Genomic DNA, 17,597 nt, shown 5'->3' with positions numbered 1-17,597 from the left:
GGCTCTCACTGTGGGGGAGGTTGAACTGTACCCCTATTCGGTGCCAACAGGAAATCAGAGTTGGCTGTAAGGCACGTCCGAAGCCCAAGAGGAGATGAGGTAGGGATTCGCTATCACTTGGAGTAGATATTGAAGGAAAAGGCAGTTGCAGACGAGGGAAGACTTGGGGCTTTCCAGGTTATCCTGAGAATACTGTGCCTCTGAGCAGGAAAACCAGAGCCACCCTAGGTAAAGCCCCAGTGTCAGATGCGGGCAAGCAAGTCCTGCTTAGTGAATGTTCCGTCCCTGCCTGAAACCGAGACTCACCCTCTCTGTGGCAGGTTTTGTCAAGATGCACAGCCTGTTAAACAGAACTCCATGGAGACACTGGGGCAGCTCAGATGAGATCTCACTTCCCATCTCTATGAGGAACATCCCCAAACAAGTCATTCCAGGGACCGGCCTTGAAATAAATATGAACTTGCTGAGACAGAACCCAGCCCACACTGAGGCAGGACCTTGTAAACTACCATCAGCCTCCATAAGGCCATCATGGGTATCAGAACCTTGACCCATGTAATGAAATGGCAGGAATTTGGGGTTTTTCCCCAGGCGCCAAGGGAGACCGTGGCCCCATTACCCAGAATATGTTGAAAGGAGGCAGAAGAGGTTCCCAAAATGGCTACAGTCAAGGCTTACGGAGAAAGGTAACTCCGGGGAGAAATTCTCCATGGCAGGCAAAGCAAAGGGCCCTGCGCTTGAGACCCTCGCTGCTCGACTGTGGTCCACAGAATAGCAGCATCGGTCGGTAGCCCCGGAGAGCTCGTTAGAAATCCAAATCCCAGGCCTCACCACAGACCTACTGAACCAGAATCTGTCACTTAAAACACGCCCTGGCAATTTACATGCACTGCATTCTGATAAGACACGTTTCAGCGTATTGCTCTGCAACCTTGGCTGTACGTTGGAACTACCTGGGAAACTTTATTTAAAGTTTTGCCAGCTCACTATCAGAGCTCTCTGGTGATTCTAATACGCAGCAAAATCTGCGAACCACTGCTTTAGAGGGTTCTGCTCTGGCCTCTTCCTGGCTGCGCCCCTGTGCTTGGGTGAGGTGTCCAAAGCCAGTGGTGTACTGATGAACAGGCTTTCCAAGGGAAAGAAAAAAAAAACACCAAAAAACTGACTTGTAAAGTTCGAAAGTTGGAAGTTTGCCAGTTCTCCTTGTGTACATATTCCTACCCCACCGCAGCTGATTTCGGGCTACCAATGTGGTAGCAGGAGGGCAGAGGTAGGGCGAGATGACTCAGCTCTCAGGCAGCTGTACCAGCCAGCACCCGGGCTTGGGACCAATTGGGTGTATCCACACCGAGCCTCTGCCATCCTCTGGACCATAGAATTCCCTGATCCCGTGCAGGCCTCTTCTCCAAGGGGGTGGTACAGAATTTAAACATGGGCCAGGGTGTCCACGCATGAGGCCCCTCGGAGGTGCTGGCATTAGGAAGAGCATGGAGGGGGTGAGAGCCGGGCTCTGCCCCATCCCTGTAAGTGCAGGAAGGAGCCTGCAGACAGTCATGCCCCATTTGAATTTGCAGCTCTTTACAGAGCTCTACTATGGTATGGCAACCCTCTGTTATGACCAAACATTCCCCAGTCCTTAGGAACGGGTTTAACTTGCCAGTTTGGGGCTTAGGTGTGTTTCAGGGAAGAAGGGAGACAGACAGCACTCTTGCACTGGGCAAGGGACAGGGAGAGAGGCCAGCAAATGCTGGAAGGACTTGAAGGGACCAGGGACTTAAGTGGGAATAAGCAGGAGAATATAACTCAACCCCGACTGTCCCGGAAGCCCTGGAAATGGTGGGGAGTTGCTGGACTTCCCACAGGATGTGGGAGATAGATTTACATCACCGTATTTGTTAGAGGAAAGATGATCTCAGAAGTCTGGAGGACTTACAGCAGAGAGCTCAGAGCCTTGAATTAGACTGCATGAATTCAAGTCCCAGCCCCACCGCTCACTAGCCTTGTGGCCTAAGCTTCCTTCCATTCCCTACTCCACATCTGCCTTATGAACCTGGGGTGCACTGGAAGGCAGGGGGTTGACCAGATCTGGGGCAGGAAATGGTCAAGGAGAGCAAAAGGCCTGGTGGCAATAACACTGGGAGGCTGGAGGAGGTGGGACAGAACAGGCAGCAACCCTCTCTGTGAAAGGAGTTTCTTGGGAAGATGGCACTCTGAAAGGACACCTGGAACCAATGAAGGAAACTGATCCATGAAAAGAGGTTGAGGGCAAACATCACCTCCTTCCCAGCTGTTATTAGCACCAGCCTTCCGCCTCCTACCCAAATGTCAGGTAATACTTCTTTTATTTTATTTATTTTTTTAAAAGGTTTTATTTTAAGTAATTTCTATACCCAATGTGGGGCTGGAACTTACAAGCCTGAGATCAAGAGTCGCGTGCCCTACTGACTGAGCCAGCCAGGTGCCCTGGTAAGACTTCTTTTAAAAGATTCAAAGTGTGAGGGCTTGAGCTACCTCAATTGCTAGAAATTAAGCTTCTTCAAAGGGCCTATGAGCTCCCCAGAATTCTGACATTTCTACCGTGTGTGTGTGCGTGTGTGTGTATGTGTGTGTATGTGACACAGAGAGAGAGAGAGAGAGAGAGAGATATGTTGTCTCATGGGTTGTCAGGGTCTTATGGCTCCAGCTACCTTGTCAGCTTCAGGTACCAGTCAGCAGCACGATCCCGTTTGCTTGTCTGTTTCCAACTTAGAACTACCCATATTCAGAGAGTCCCAGTCTGTGACTTCCTCCCATAGACTAGCTTACCTCCCCACAGAAGACATGCCCTCTATTCAGGGTCCTGGCCCTATTCAAGGGGCCCAAGAGAGGAAGAGCTGATTCTCCCATTCTGGTCCAAGGCCAATCTTAGTCCTCAAATCCTTTTCATGATTGAACTCTTCTTGAGATTATTAATAATGGAAATGCCCACAATTCTCAAGGAAAATCTTTTTCCTACCTGAGACTATTGGAGGGGATGGGGCTTGAGAAAATTGGGAAAATTCCAATAAGGCAAATCAAAGTCAAATATGAGTCATATATTATTTCATATCTACAATATAAGTTCTGGTGTCATCAGGGACCCAGACTACTTCCATCTTGCTGCTCTACCATTCTTGGGGTGTTACTGTCAACCACATGGTCCCCAAAAGCTTACATCCACAACTAAATCCACAGTCTAGCCAATGATAAGTGGAAAAAAGAGGAAATCATGCCTCTTCCCTTGAAGGGCATGACACTTTCCTATCTTCTTTTTTTTTTTTTTTTAAGATTTTTAAAATTTATTTGACAGAGAGAGACACAGTGAGAGAGGGAACACAAGCAGGGGGAGTGGGAGAGGGAGAAGCAGGCTTCCCGCCAAGCAAGGAGCCCAATGTGGAACTCAATCCCAGGACCCTCAGATCATGACCTGACCCGAAGACAGATGCATCATGACTGAGCCACCCAGGTGCCCACTTTCCTATCTTCTTAATCAGAACTTAGTCCACATGGCCATATTATCCACAGGGAAGGCTGGGTAGTATAGTCTTTATTCTGGGCAGCCATTTGCCCAACTAAAGATTCTATTACTGTGGCAGAAAAAGAGACTGGATTTTAGGGTTCACTTTCAGCCACTGCTGCAAACATCAACAACCCAAATTGGGTTGAGCTGAAACTGGGTCCATTTCCTTAAGAGAGTCTCCTAGAGAGGGGGAGGAACAAGTCAGCCTACCCCTCTAGGAAAGCCAAGGTGAGCATTAAAAGGGGACTTGCTTGTCATGCATTGTCATCATCTTCAGATAAAAGCAAGGTGCTCAGTGAGACAAAGACTATTTCCACAGAGAACAGGAAAGCCACAACATGGGCCTGAGGCCTTGTGCCACCACCATGAAGACACATAGGCTTTCCTCTACCGCTAGACCCTATCTTGAAGAGAAAGAGGCAGAAATACCAAAAGACTGAATAATTGTCAAGGAGAGAGTGAATTGAGACTGAATTGCTCTGAATGGAAGCCTAAGGTGTTTCCCTGACTCTTTAGTGGGATGGGAGCTCATGAGGACAAACTAAATCCTAGAAATAGTGTTGCAGGGTTTTGGTTTTGTGTTTGGCTTAATCTACTAATGAAATCTCTCTCTCTCTCTCTCTCTCTGTCACACACACACACACACACGAGTAAAATTTCCTGATCTTATTGTTTTTAAGATACAATTCTAAGAACATCTTTCTTATAGATAGCACCACTACCTCTGTTAACTCTTACTTCTACATGCATTCTGCCAAGTAGGCAAAGCTGACGTGAAAAGAATCCATGTTTTTTTCTCTGCCAGGAAGGTGTCATCACCAAGGTAGCACGCTTAGAGAGAGAAGACAACTATGCTTTCAGGTGGCCTAGAGGTGAAGTTGTCCGTCTGTCCCCAGACCAGAGTGCAGAGCAGGGCGGGCAAAAGCCCTCACCAGGTGTGTGGTCCGACCTTTGGTTTTTCCTCAGCTGGGTCCTCACATGTGGTTGGATGCTCTGATCTGTAGTAAATTCTCTGACATATAATACTCCTTTAGTCAATTGGTAGCATAAAAGTACATCTTCCTGCTACATATGAATAGTTGTATTATCTACTATTTTGTTGTTTTTCCCCCTTACAGTATTGACTGATAACCGATTCTAATTGAGTTACGCATTTGTTTGATAGTTAGTATTTATTATTATAATAGCAGCTAGTATGTATTGAGCACAATGCCAGAGACTGCACACAGATCATGTAATCTGCTCTTCATACTCATCTCACAGAGCGGCAGAACACAGTTGTGTCATTTGTCTGGCTGAGGAGGCAAATGGGGCTAAAGTCTACCCTGGTCCTCACTCACCAAGGGCTGTGCTGAGGGAGAGGCTTCATTCCCCTTTCCTCACACAAAGCCAGGAGAACTGCTACCTTTGGAGCCTTACTCACCTGTGAGAGAGAGAGGCCTTACTCTTCCCATTCCAGAGATTAAGAAACTAAGGAACAAAGAAGTTACGAAACTTCCCTAAGGTCACACAACTGGCAGGCGGAGGAATAGGGACCCAAACCAGATGCCTGACTCAGAGCCCAGGCTCTTAACCTGAACGCTATTGGTATAATGTCTGTTCTACTCCCTGGGAAATTCCCAGTCTTAGGTTGTAAGCGCCCAGAAGACAGGCTTTTTGCATCCACATGATTTGCCTTCGATTCTATACAACGTACTATGTTAATGTGTGCGTAAAGTGCATTCTCGACACTAAAGGAGTGAATGCTCAGATTCTTTGGCCAGAGATCTCCAACTACTGCACCTAGCTGCTTGAGACGAGAATTTCATGCTATAACAAGAGAAGAGGCATTGAGAACTGTCAGGCCAATGATGCCCTGAGGAAATCAACCCTCTAGATTCTCTTGAGGATGTGCACAGTTCTGAGGCCAAGCAAGACTAGGGTCTGGCAGTCAGGCAACCAAGTCTGCTCGAAGGGGAGGGTTTAACGTGAAATGTCCACCTAACTCCCTTGCGTCCACACCTCACATCTTGGTGGAGCCCTGAAAGATCAGTCTGCCCATAAAATAGATCTCCCTTCTAACTGTGTGCCTAAAGTTTCCACCATTGAATGCATTTCTTTGGGTTCGGGTTGCCCTGCCTGCCAACACCACCCTCCAGATTCTCCCCGCCTGCTCCCTGATGCCTGAAATTCCTTTAATATGGAACAAAGGTTTTCATTTCATAGAGGGTGATGAGGCTTAAAATGCAAGCACCCCTCAGAGAGGTGGCATACTGATTTAAATTCACACCATGTAACAGGTATAAATGAGTGCTCAGGTTTTTTTTCCTGAGAGCACCTTTTGATGAGGGGAAGGCAGAGGAGAGAATAAGGACACTAGGAAAGGCAGTGTTAGAAGAAGGGTAGTCTAGAGAAAGAAAAGGGCACAGAGAGGAGATGAATCTGTGTGGCTTCAGCCTATGTGGGGCATCCTTGGCCCCCCCGCAGGTACCAGACAGCTCGGTGGAGGGGGGCAGCGTGGCTTTCTTCGAGAGTTCGCTCAGCCTTCAAACCCGGCTGTGTAGCCCTCGAAAGCTACTTAACTTCTCTGCACCTTCCTTTCCTCACCTGGAAAATGAGGTGAAAAAAACCCATTGTGCACGACTGCTCTGGGGATTTTTATTTTATTTATTTTATATTTTATTGTGGTGAAATGCATATAAGATAACATTTATCAATCTTAGCCATTTTTAAATGTACAGTTCAGTGGCATTTCGCACATTCACATTCGGTGCAACCATCCCCGCCATCCATCTCCAGAACTCTTTTCATCTTGCAAAACTGGAAGTCTATATGCATGAAACAATGATTCCCCATTCCTCCCTCTGATCTGCCCCTAGCAACCACCATTCTAATTTCTGTCCCTATGGATCTGACTATTCTAGGTAGCTTATATAAGTGGAATTACATAGTATTTGTCCTTTTATGACTGGCTTATGTCACCATAATGTCTTCCAGGTACAGCCATGTTTGTAGCACATGTCAGAATCTCCTTCCTTTTTAAGGCTGACTAGTATTCCACTGTATGGATAGATCACACTTTGCTTATCCACTCATCCACTGATGGACCGTTGTGTTGTTTCCACCTTTTGGCTATTGTGAATAATGCTGTTATGAACATAGATGTACAAATATCTCTTCGAGATCCCGTTTTTAATTCTTTTGGGTATTAAAAAAATTCTTTAGAGTATATACCCAGAAATGGAATTGCTAGATCATATGGCAATTGTATTTTTCTTTTGTTTGAGGAACCGCCATATTGCTTTCCACAGTGGCTACACCACTTAACATTCCCACCAACGGTGCACAAGGGTTCCCTTTGCTCCACATCCTCACCAACCTTAATTTCTCTTCTCCTCCTCCTCCTCCTTATCCTTCTCTTCCTTATAACCATCCTAACTATGAAATGTAACTTACACAGTTTTTGCTTCTGAAAGACACACAAGAACCCATTGAGGATCTTTCAGTTTGCATGCCTAGCACCTAGTGTGTGTGTGGAGTAAGGCAAGCACTCACTAAAGGTTTGGGGACTGGAATACCCAGAAGAGCTGGACTAGACCCTGGGAGCCTGGGTGTTTCTTCTCGTCCTGCCATTGTCTCAACAGCCATGCCACAGAGCTGTCAGCCAGCAGTGTGTGAGCCAGGGGACCCTCTGAACAAGGGCCCTTCTCAGGGAAATTCCTTCTGGAGTGCCATAGTTTCACTCTGCCCTTTCAGCGTTTGAAATAACACCATTTAAAAATGGAAAATCAAGGCTCCTCCAAGGAATGAGTCTTTCCCTTTTTCCTTTCTTTTCATGGATTAATACTGCAGAATGGAGAGTTTCTGAACATCAGGTCCAAATGGCTTTGTTTGGTTTGGTTTACAGAGGTGGGAAGAGCTGACTTTCATCTAAGGATGTCTTTTGCAAGAATACTGAGCAGCTCTAGAAGCTGGCAAACACAAATCCTCCCCTCCTAGACTTCCAACTGTGGGGGAGAGAGCTGACCCCCATCTTGGCTACTCTACCTATTATGTCTACAGCAGCTAGCCCCGTATACACACCCGCGGCACCCTATGACTGGCAGTCTCAGCGCCACCCTTTTATTGCCTACAGCTTTTTTCCTTCTTGAGTGCTGTCAAGAGTTATGCAAAGGAAGTTACCTGTGGGCACCTGAGCATGTAGGAAGGACAGAGCACAACATGACAAGAAGGGACAAGAAGTAACATCCCCCCGGAGGTGAGACAGTTCCGGAATCCTTTTCCATAGACTAGCTGTGTAAACATGGAGAAGTTACTCAATGTCTCTGAGCCTTGGATTCCCAAAAGCCAAGTGGGAATGACAGTAAATGGCTTTCTCGGGACTGCTGGAGGGTTAAAGGAGCTGACAGGTAGCGTATGGTAGGTTCTCCGTGATGGCAGCTAAAAGGGTGTATGCGTTAGTCTGAAAACACCAGTGGGGACTCCTAGGGAACAGAGGTGCTCATTTCCCAGACTCCCTGACATTCCCCCTGCGTCCACATTTCCCTGTAGCTGCCTGTGGCACATTCAGACAAGTCTCTCTCCTGTTCAGAATACCCTCTCTAAACAGTTTACGTCCTCAGGCTGCTTTCAATAAGGGCCCCAGCAAAGGCCCTAGGTAGGAACCATTAACCTGTTCCTCCAGGTGCCTGCCCTTCTGTTCAGGATAAATGGAGACAGGAGGAAGGCCCAGCTAACAGCTATTAAAAGCAGCACTTTAGCACCTGGTTATCTTCCTACAGCACCTGGTTAGTACCTGGTTATCTTCCTTCCTCAGGCCTCCCATCTGGGGAAACAGTTGGGAGGAGAAATGGAAAAGAAGATTCTCCCAGTTCTTCCTGATGGGTTGTATTCCGAAGGTAGTACTTGACAGAAGCATCTTCCAGGCTTTTCCCAAGCCGTATAAGGGATCGAAGAGAAATGAAAATGATTTTCACCCCTCCCCTTTTCTTGGCTCTCCTTATTTCCTCCCCTTGACATTCTTTTCTTCTCTGTTCTCCAAGTATCCTGGGACTAGCTGCTGTACAGAGAAAACTATTTTTCCCTAAACTAAAAAAGATTATTATTAAAATAATAATTTTGAGGCAGAAAGTTCAAGGCCAAGGTAATAAATACTATTTAAAAAAAATATGCTTGTGGAAAAAAGACTCAAACAGCTCATATGTGTAAATAGTGTAAAAGTCCTCCATTCTCACTCGTTCCCCTCAATCTCATCCCCTGGAGGTGACAACCACTTAACAGTTTGCATGTATTTTTCCAGACATTTATGATTTCTTCATTTGACAGATAGAGAATGATTGCCTACTATGTTCTGGGCAGTGTGTCAGGTGCCAACCAGCAGTGAACAAACATGAATCTATATATGTATGTATATGTGTTTATCTGGCATATATATTGGCAAAAATGAGATCATATATCTCAATTAATAATATCCCAGAGCCACTTTTCCATGTTAGAATGTAGAAATAGGGGCGCCTGGGTGGCTCAGTCGTTAAGCGTCTGCCTTCGGCTCAGGTCATGATCCCTGGGTCCTGGGATCAAGTCCCGCATCGGGCTCCCTGCTCGGTGGGAGGCCTGCTTCTCCCTCTCCCACTCCCCCTGCCTGTGTTCCCTCTTTCGCTATGTCTCTCTCTGTCAAATAAATAAATAAAATCTTAAAAAAAAAAAAAAAAGAATGTAGAAATACATACATACATATTTATGAGTTTTCACAGCTGCATAGTATTCCATTGTAAGGATATACCAAAACATATACAACCTGTATATGTTATTTTAAAAACAATCCATGTTTCCTCTGCTTGCAGAATGCAGAGCAACCCACTTCATGGGACCTACTTGAGCAGAACCTGGCAGTCTGGATGGGGATGCTCCCGGGTCTGTCACCTGCACAAAGGTGGAGAGATGGCTAGCTGCACGGGCTGACCCTTGGGCCTCTCAACAGGTAGGCAAGGCCAGCCCCTGAAGCACAATGTGCCTGCCCAGGCATCTAGCTGTGGTGCCTAGCCGGCCAGTGCCATCACTGAGTTCACCCCCACATCCCTCTGACTCCAGAGCTCTAGAGGCCACAGCTCCCATCCCACTCTGCTGCCCTGGTCATCCTGTCGCCAGTGTCTCCTTCGACCGTAACTTCTGTAGGCTACTGATTAAACAAGCAGAAAGGAGAAGAAATAAACTTGAGGTCATGAAAAATGCAGCCAGAGGGAGAACAGTGCGTGTGTGCATGTGCACGGGAGTGTGCATGTGTGCGTGTGTGTGTTTTCTTAAAAGGAGTCACTTTTTTCGTGTCTGTTGATGGGCAGGGTGTGTGTGTGTGTGCACGCGGGTGCGCACACGCTCACATGGGGTGGGCAGCCAGTCCTCCCTCACCGTGAAGGGCAACAAATGCTGATGTTTTAAGCAGCTACAGATAGTTCTTGCCTCATATTCCACCCCGCTATCTGCCCCCAACCTCCTCCTTTGGAGCTGCTAATGAATAACCAATCTTAACACCCAAGTTCAACCCCCTCCCCAGGCACCCTCTCCGGCTACGGTTAGGGCATGCGGTAGCCCCGAGATCCGGGCCGTGTGGACATTCCTCCACAGTTACTTAGCTGGGTGGTGGAAACAAAAAATGCACCCTAATTGGTCAGTCAGTGGCCTTTTCTACGGAATGAAGGAGGTTTCTGTTTTAAGAAATAAAGTGACTTCTCGGCTGTTGATTCACTGCCCACAGGGAGATTTTTCAGCGGCGGCTTCTTAGCCTCCGTAGAAATTTGCATACAACTTCCACTTCCTGCTTCAGAGCCTGTTCTACGGCTTACCTGGGCCTGGACAGGGAGGAGGGAGGCGGGAGCCACCCAAGGTGCAGTGTGAGAAGGAGAGAGCACGACCACCCTGTCGGCCGGTCTGTCTGTGCTTGGTGGTGCTAAGGTAAGTTGTTCAGAGCTGTTGCCTGCCTAGCCTTACTTTTTAGCCGCTGACCCATTTTCCCAAACACTGTTTTCTCCTTCACCGAAACATTCTGCCTTCCTTTCCTCCCACCTTCCACCCCCCACCTTTAACTTGTTCCTGCACCCGCTTGGGCTGAGAAAATGACACTTAAAAGTTTCTGGCGGCAAGAAAGTGCCGGTGGTTTAGTATTTCAGACAGGCGAGCTGAGTGAGATTAACTCTTTGAGGAATGGACGGTGCGCACACGGGTGTTGTTTTCGGAGCTGCCTGGGAACCATTTGTTTGAGTACTTAGTGTCCCCACAAGTTTTGGTGAAGAATCCAGCCCCACTTCTCCAAGGAGGGAGCCCGGGATGGCAAAAATTAAGTAATTGGCTTCCAGCCCCGGGACACGTCAGTTTCAAAGATGGAAGGAAAACTCCCAGTTTTCTTGATCCTTGTCTCATGCAGGAAAAAGATCAACCCCACATTCTTGGGCCAGGAAGTTCAGCTCCGCTCTGTGCCGGGCCGGCTCCCCTACAGCCCCTCCGCCCCTCCCAAGCAGCCCGGACATTTACTGGCAACGAAAACCGGGGGAGAAACGCTATTGATCTCAGCAGCTAATCAAGCTTCATGTGACTTTCAAGTTCAAGATGATCTCTTAGAATAGGGGAATTTTTTTTTTTTTAAATGGATGGGGGCAAGGCCAAATAAATAATAAAAAAGAGGACAAGAAACTTGGTTTCAAGTCCTCACTCCACTCCTTGCTGGCTCTGTGACTTAGGCAATTCACTTTGGTTTCCCTAGGCCTGGATTTCTTCATCAATAAAATGTGTGTGGGAGATGAACTAACATGATTTTGTCTAAATTCCCTTCTAACAAAATAATGGGAGTCCCAGAGGGCAAGCCGTACTGGGTGGTCTTGGAAGATTTGTTTTGTTTACTGACTATTCAAATATATTAATTTTACCTCCTGCTACTAGACAGTTCCTTGAGGAAAAAGATTTTGTTTCTTAATCCTTCTCTACCCCCTAGCATCCCATATAGTATCAAACGCTTCATAGGTGTTCAAGTTCTTTCCATATAAGCTGCTTTGATTTGTTTCACTCACCTGCTCTCAAGGCACAAGGTAAAAAGCAGCTTTCAAGGCCAAAGACTGGGGGTGGCTAGGAGGCCACGTGGCTCTGTGTGAGGGCTGCCCGGAATTTAGGCGTTTTTATTGGCTCTTGCTACATAAAACAGGGGGTTTCTTGAATTAGTTCATGTCCCATTTGGGTTCCCCAGGAAGAACTGTCCTGTGAACTTGCCCACAAAGTCAAGGCAGGCCAGAGAACTGGCAGACCAGCCTGGAAGTTTGCCTTACTGACTTAGCTGGAGCTGAAAACCACTCCTGGGCTAGATCAATCACTGGGGGGGAGGGGGGGGGCCTTCAATGGGAGGTGAAAGGAAGCCGTGCAGCACATCCTGATACCATGTAAGGGTGATGGCTGTGATTGGACACGTCAGATGGCAGACACAGAATCCTTAACCTTTTCCAAACCACTACTTTATTATTATTTATTATTATTATTATTATTTCTTTGGGTCAATTATTTTTTGCCAGTACAGCTCCAACAGGCCCTGGCTGACTGGGACGGGCTGACTCAGGGCTTTAAGTATTGCCAAACTGTTTCTGTGGAAAGGCCCTGGTATAGTCATTGTCACGTTCTTACATGGCTTTCTGTCCCCTCCTCCCCCCGCCGCCCCCACGCCGGGATGAGAGGACAGAAATTTCAAGATGTTTCAACTGTGATGAGTTACCCATTCTATTTTCAAATAACGAAGCACCATTATCTGAAACGAGGCTCACTGCTGCCGGGCTGCCAGCCTAGCTTTTACCCAGAAAGACCACCCACAGTCATTCTTCATCTGGCGTTGCAGCTCCAAGTCATTTCATGATGGAGGTCACGAAATGGAGCCGTGACTGCTCTGCTCGCTGTGTGGGGTGGGCTGCCTAGGCGTGAAGTCAGGGCGATGAACCAGCAGGCCGGGGATAAGACTCCTAACTCGGGGATACTCACTTTTGGAGGGTGCAAAGACCGAAAACATTTAAGCCTGCTTCTCCCAGGACTAAAGAGTTAGTGACTTTCAAATGGCTCTGAAAACAGGAGGAGAAGGCAGTCATCTTTGCAGGCATTCTTTAACAGGCTTGCAGAAGACAGATTATGTAGGCAATCTGTCTAAATGAAATCTGTTTTACACAGCACAGAATCGAAAGCTCAGAAATACCCTGAATTCAACCATTTTTCTCCAGCAGGCAATTTTAGATTAGCCCATAAAAACATGTAAGAATTGCGGGCAACTGTTTGGGGGGGGGGGCACAGATGAAGCACATTAAACTTTAAATTCCTTTCAGATCCAATGAAATGACCCCTAATGTTTGATCACATTTCCTTATCAAAACAATCTTGCCGTCCTTCCGTGAGAAAGCATCTGAGGATTGGAATCAAGGAGCTCTCCCCCTGGGCCTCTCCGGTTTCTTCTCAGAGCGTTGTCACCAAGATATTTTTAGTTCATGAAACCCCAGCTGTCCCTTCTCCCCCCGACATTCTTTGCATCGCATCACCAGCAGGCCTTTACTAGCCCACGTGCGCTTCAGTGCCTGGCCGCGAGTGCGTGTGGGGGCGTGTATAGACACCATGGGGGGGCGTGCTGCGAGTTGTAAACTGGCTGAGCTTGGGGTGGGGGGTCCTTTCGTCTACCAGGGGACACCGTAGAGCTGTGCCCGTTTGGCTTGGTTCCCTGATGAGGCAGCTAAAATGGAGCCATTTGGGGGTGATGGAACTGCCGGGTCCTCCCCCAGCCCGCGTGTCCCCCTTCCTTCCACCCTGAAGACCGAGGCTGGCTGGGGTCTTGGCAGGTCCCTCCGCGGTGAGGGAAACTTGGCCCTTTTCTGCCTCGTTGTTTTCCTGCTCTGGGGGGTTCCAGTGTTTTTCCTTCTTCCCCTGCCAGGGTCACTGGGCCTCCCTCCCGTCTCTCATCAGTCTTCCTCCTCTGTGCTGTCTGTCTAGGCTCTTCCAGGCCCACCAGCTGACCTATAACACTCTTACCTTTCACCTGTATTCATTCTTTCCCTTCCCTTCCAGCTGCCCCTTCTCATACCCAGTAATACATAAAAATCACAATTTAAATAAATCTCTCTCCTACACCAATAAAGGGCACATTTTTAAAGATGTCCTTCAAGGTTTCCCCACTTTCCTTGTTGTCTTTCCTCTTCCATTCTCCTTTCTTACTTAATAGCTCTTCTTTTTTCTCTCCTGATTTTTGCTTTCTGCCCCTTCTCCTTCACTCTGGGGCTTGGACTGAAATTAAGAATCATAGATACATGCTTAGAGAAACCTTATCTGAAACAAAACGAACGAAAACCTGGGCTGGTTTGAGGTTGTTCTCCAAATATTTATTCCCAGCTCACTACAGAGCAGAATCAGTCCGTTCCCATTAGTCCATGGTCTCCTTGCTTAGCGACTCAGAGGAGCTCCAGAGCGAACTTCAAATTAGGTCAGGTCCTGCTGTGCTGCCTTCGGCCTGATGTGAGTCGTAGTGTGCAGGGGATGAATAAGGGCCAGTAAATGCTCCCTTGTCTCTTGGGCTCACCACTACTTCCAGTCCTCTGGCAAACCAAATGGAAGAACTTCTCTGTCTGGGAAATCCTGCAAGTAAACTTGGAAGTATTTGTTCACTGGAATTTGAACTGGAGCCAAGCAGTACACTCAAAACCAGCTTCCACTGAGCAAACCGACATTGTGAAAGTTTGCATGCATTTGGGCAGTAAACAAAGAACATTAATGAGTTTAAAGATTTTTTTTAATACGTGACTTTTAGACTTTTAATTTATTTTTTTTTTAAATTATTCCCTGAGGAATGAAGAGCTTGAGAATCTGTAATTGAAACTATCTGATCCAAATTGGATCTGAGGATCTTTCTAACTGTAAATTTATATATTTATTTATTATGTCCACCTGAAATATTCATGTTGTATGTCTCTAGGACTCTTCAACCCTGTTGTTGACCCAAAGAATTCTTTTTAAAAAAATCCAAGCAGTTGGTGAACAGCAAGCCTGATTATTTAGGAGCTGGTAATGTGGTTTATTAATTACTCAGGCTGCTCACTTCTGCCCTTCCTCTGTTTCTTGCTATGCTATTTGTCTTCTTCCAGGGACATAACACCTTCATTAAATCCCATCCGTCCTTGCCTCAGAGGCGTCCCCTGGAAGATATCCCCTCTCTAGATGCATCACCATTTATCATCACCCTTTGTTTGTGCTCTGTCAACCAGTTTTCAATTTATTTTGAATTCAGTTTATGATTAAAATTTAATGAGATCCAATCAAGTGCTTTTCTCAAATCAAGATGCCTCTACAGGCTCATCCATGTCCTCTATTGTAATGGCATGAAGGAAAGCCACCACAGGTTTCCCGCCTGGTAATCCTTTATAAAACACAGGTGGCTTGTATCCACGCCTCCTTAGCTGCAAGGTGAATGGTTCCGAAACATATTCATTCCAGAAGCTTCCAGGGGTTACTTAGCTCCTCCAGGCCTCTTCCTCCCTCCTCCCTTCAAATAGCTGTACAAGTCAGGCTCCCAACCAACAAACAAATTGTTAAGTGCGCAGGTTCTGGTGCTGAACTGCTTGGATTTGAATCCTGTCTATGCTGCTTACTGAGCATGTGATCTTGGGAAAGTTACTAAACCTGCCTGTGTCTCAGTTTCCCCATCTGTAAGATGAGATTGACAATAGTACTTACCAAATAGGGTAGCTGTGAGGATGAAATAAGTTAATATATGTGGAGCAATATTTGACACATAGTAAACATTCAATAAACATTAACAATTACTACTAATAAAGGAGAAGATTTCTTTCTTTTTTTTTTTTTTTTTAAGAGAGAGCATGCAAGTGGGGCATGGGGGAGCAGAGGAAGAGAATCTTAAGCAGGCTCCACGCCCAGCGCTGAGCCCGATGGGAGGCTCAATCTCATGACCCTGAGATCATGACCTGAGCCAAGAGTCAGACGCTTAACCGACTGAGCCACCCAGGCGCCCTAAGGGGAAGGTTTCTTTATATTTTGATTTGTCAGTGTAGTCTATATCAGCTGTTGGTAAACTATAACCCTTGGGCCAAATGTGACCCATGGTCTGTTTTTACTACAGCATATTGCTAAGAATGGTTCTTGTATTTTTAAAGTGTTGTTTAAAAAGCACAGTATGAGACAGAGACCATATGTGGTCCATAAAGCATGAACTATTTACTATCTGGACCTTTACAGAAAAAGTTTGCCAAGTCTCTGATCTGTGTGGTTTAATGGAGTTAGGAGATCTATAGGCTAGATTCGGCTGTGACTTTGGAAAAGCTACTTAATGTATCTAAGCCTCTGTGAAATAGGAATGGAAAAGTGATAGCACATACCCAGTCTGTGGCCCAGCTTGTTTTAAGACAAGAGACAATGTGTATTGAATGTGCCAGAAACTACACACGTTGGTTAAAAAGATATAGTCTCCATTCATTAGGTTCACATAATAGCATTAACATTCAGGTATAAAACCAGTGAACATAGTGTAGAAGAAAGTTCTAAAGCCAAGTCACTTGTAAAAATAATAACAAGGTGATGGGGCGCTTGGGTGGCTCAGTCAGTTAAGTGTCTGCCTTTAGCTCAGACCATGATCTCAGAGTCCTGGGATTGAGTCCCGTGTTGGGCTCCCTGCTCGGCCTTGAGTCTGCTTCTCTCTCTTCCTCTGTCCCTCTGCTCCACTCATGCTCTCTCTCTCTCAAATAAATGAATAAAATCTTTAAAAAAAATAACAACAAGATGGGTTTTGGGTTTTGAGAGCTTGATACGGGCCAGGCCCTAGAGTCAGCATTTTTTTTTTTTATTTATTAGATTTATTTATTTATTAGAGAGATAGAGCAAGCATGAGTGGGGAGAGGGGCAGAGGGAGAGAATCTCAAGCAGAATCCCCTCGGAGCCCGTTGCAGGGCTTGATCTCACAACTCTGAGATCATGACTGGAGCCAAAACCAAGAGTAGGACGCTCAACTGACTGAGCCACCCAGGCGCCCCTACAGTCAGTATTTTATTTATATCTTCCTTTATCCCCACAATATACCTGCAAAGCAAACGTTATTTCCCCCATTTTACATATCAGAAAAATGAGGCCCAGAGAAGTAATTTTCTCAAGGTCACACATTGAATCATGTAGCTGGCAGAGAAAGAATTAAAATGTAGGGATTTTGAATCTAGAGCCTGTGCATTTAAATTCTGCATATTTTCTGACATCCTCAAACTATGTGTTGATTCGGGGTAAGCCCAGCTGGAAAGCAGAGCCGCAGTTAACTGTGCATGTGGACATTAGATCTCTTCACGTGTGCCCTGACAGAGACTTGTTTGCCACACAGGGTGGGGTGTAATGGACATGCAGAAAGGGAGGTGGGAATGATGGAAGGAAAAGAAGCTTTCTGAGGAACTATGAGATCAGAAAAACAGTGATGTGAAGGCTTCATAGGCTCTGTTTCTAGAAACAATTCAAGGCAGGATGTGCTGGAGGAGAAAAAGGTAAAAAGAGTTGGCGGCGGCTCAGGGGGATTGACGGAGAGCTTTGTGCAGCAAGAGGGGGGAGGGGATGGGGAATTCTGTGAACGGGACCCCTGGGAGCATTGTCACATAGGACGTCAGAACTGCTGCCATCTGGATAAGATCTGAGCTTCACAATCGGGCTCCTCAAGGTAGAGTGGATATGCTTAGAGAAAGGTTTCAGGCTGGAGGAGACAGCAAGGCAGCCCCAAACAAGAGACTTGGACAGAGAAACACTGACAGATTTGAAGCAAGGTGTGGTCAGAATCCAAGAGCTAGAACCACAGCTCACGCTCCAAAGGGCAATGAGATTCAAGGGAAGGAAAGTTAGTGTCTCTTGGGTCAGCTCGGGAGCCAGGCTCCCAAGCACGCACCACTGCTTCAGCCTAGTCGTGTGAGCTCCGGACTAGCCCTCTGTTCCAGCCCTCTGTTCCAGCCCTCTGTTCCAGCCCTCTGTTCCAGCCCTCTGTTCCCGGCTTGTGCCAACCCATTCCCACCCCCAGGCAAATGTTCTCACCCTCTGCTGAATG

The 17,597-nt window shown here is 46.6% G+C and overlaps 1 protein-coding gene across 6 annotated transcripts in view; it reads left to right on the top strand.

Annotated features, from left to right (window-relative positions):
- Nucleotides 1–1,945: 1,945 nt before the first annotated feature.
- Nucleotides 1,946–17,597, top strand: part of TRAF3IP2 (TRAF3 interacting protein 2) — a 48,538-nt gene continuing 32,886 nt past the window's right edge. For 2 of the 6 annotated variants that reach the window (XM_064598000.1, XM_064598002.1), the window contains exon 1: nt 1,946–2,329. In XM_064598000.1, the coding sequence (XP_064454070.1) occupies nt 2,323–2,329 (7 nt within the window). In that variant the 5' untranslated portion in view covers nt 1,946–2,322. Of the gene's footprint in view, nt 2,330–9,360; nt 9,498–10,268; nt 10,466–17,597 lie in introns of all 6 variants that reach the window. The other 4 variants (XM_054505504.2, XM_054505506.2, XM_064597999.1 and 1 more) reach the window with 4 other exon arrangements.

This window comes from Mirounga angustirostris, unplaced genomic scaffold (assembly GCF_029215605.1).
Source record: "Mirounga angustirostris isolate CCGP_5_RB_7025 unplaced genomic scaffold, mMirAng1.0.hap1 SCAF_8, whole genome shotgun sequence".
Taxonomy (NCBI): domain Eukaryota; kingdom Metazoa; phylum Chordata; class Mammalia; order Carnivora; family Phocidae; genus Mirounga; species Mirounga angustirostris.
Note: the sequence above shows the minus strand (reverse complement) of the source record. Positions and strands in the feature narration are given on the sequence as shown.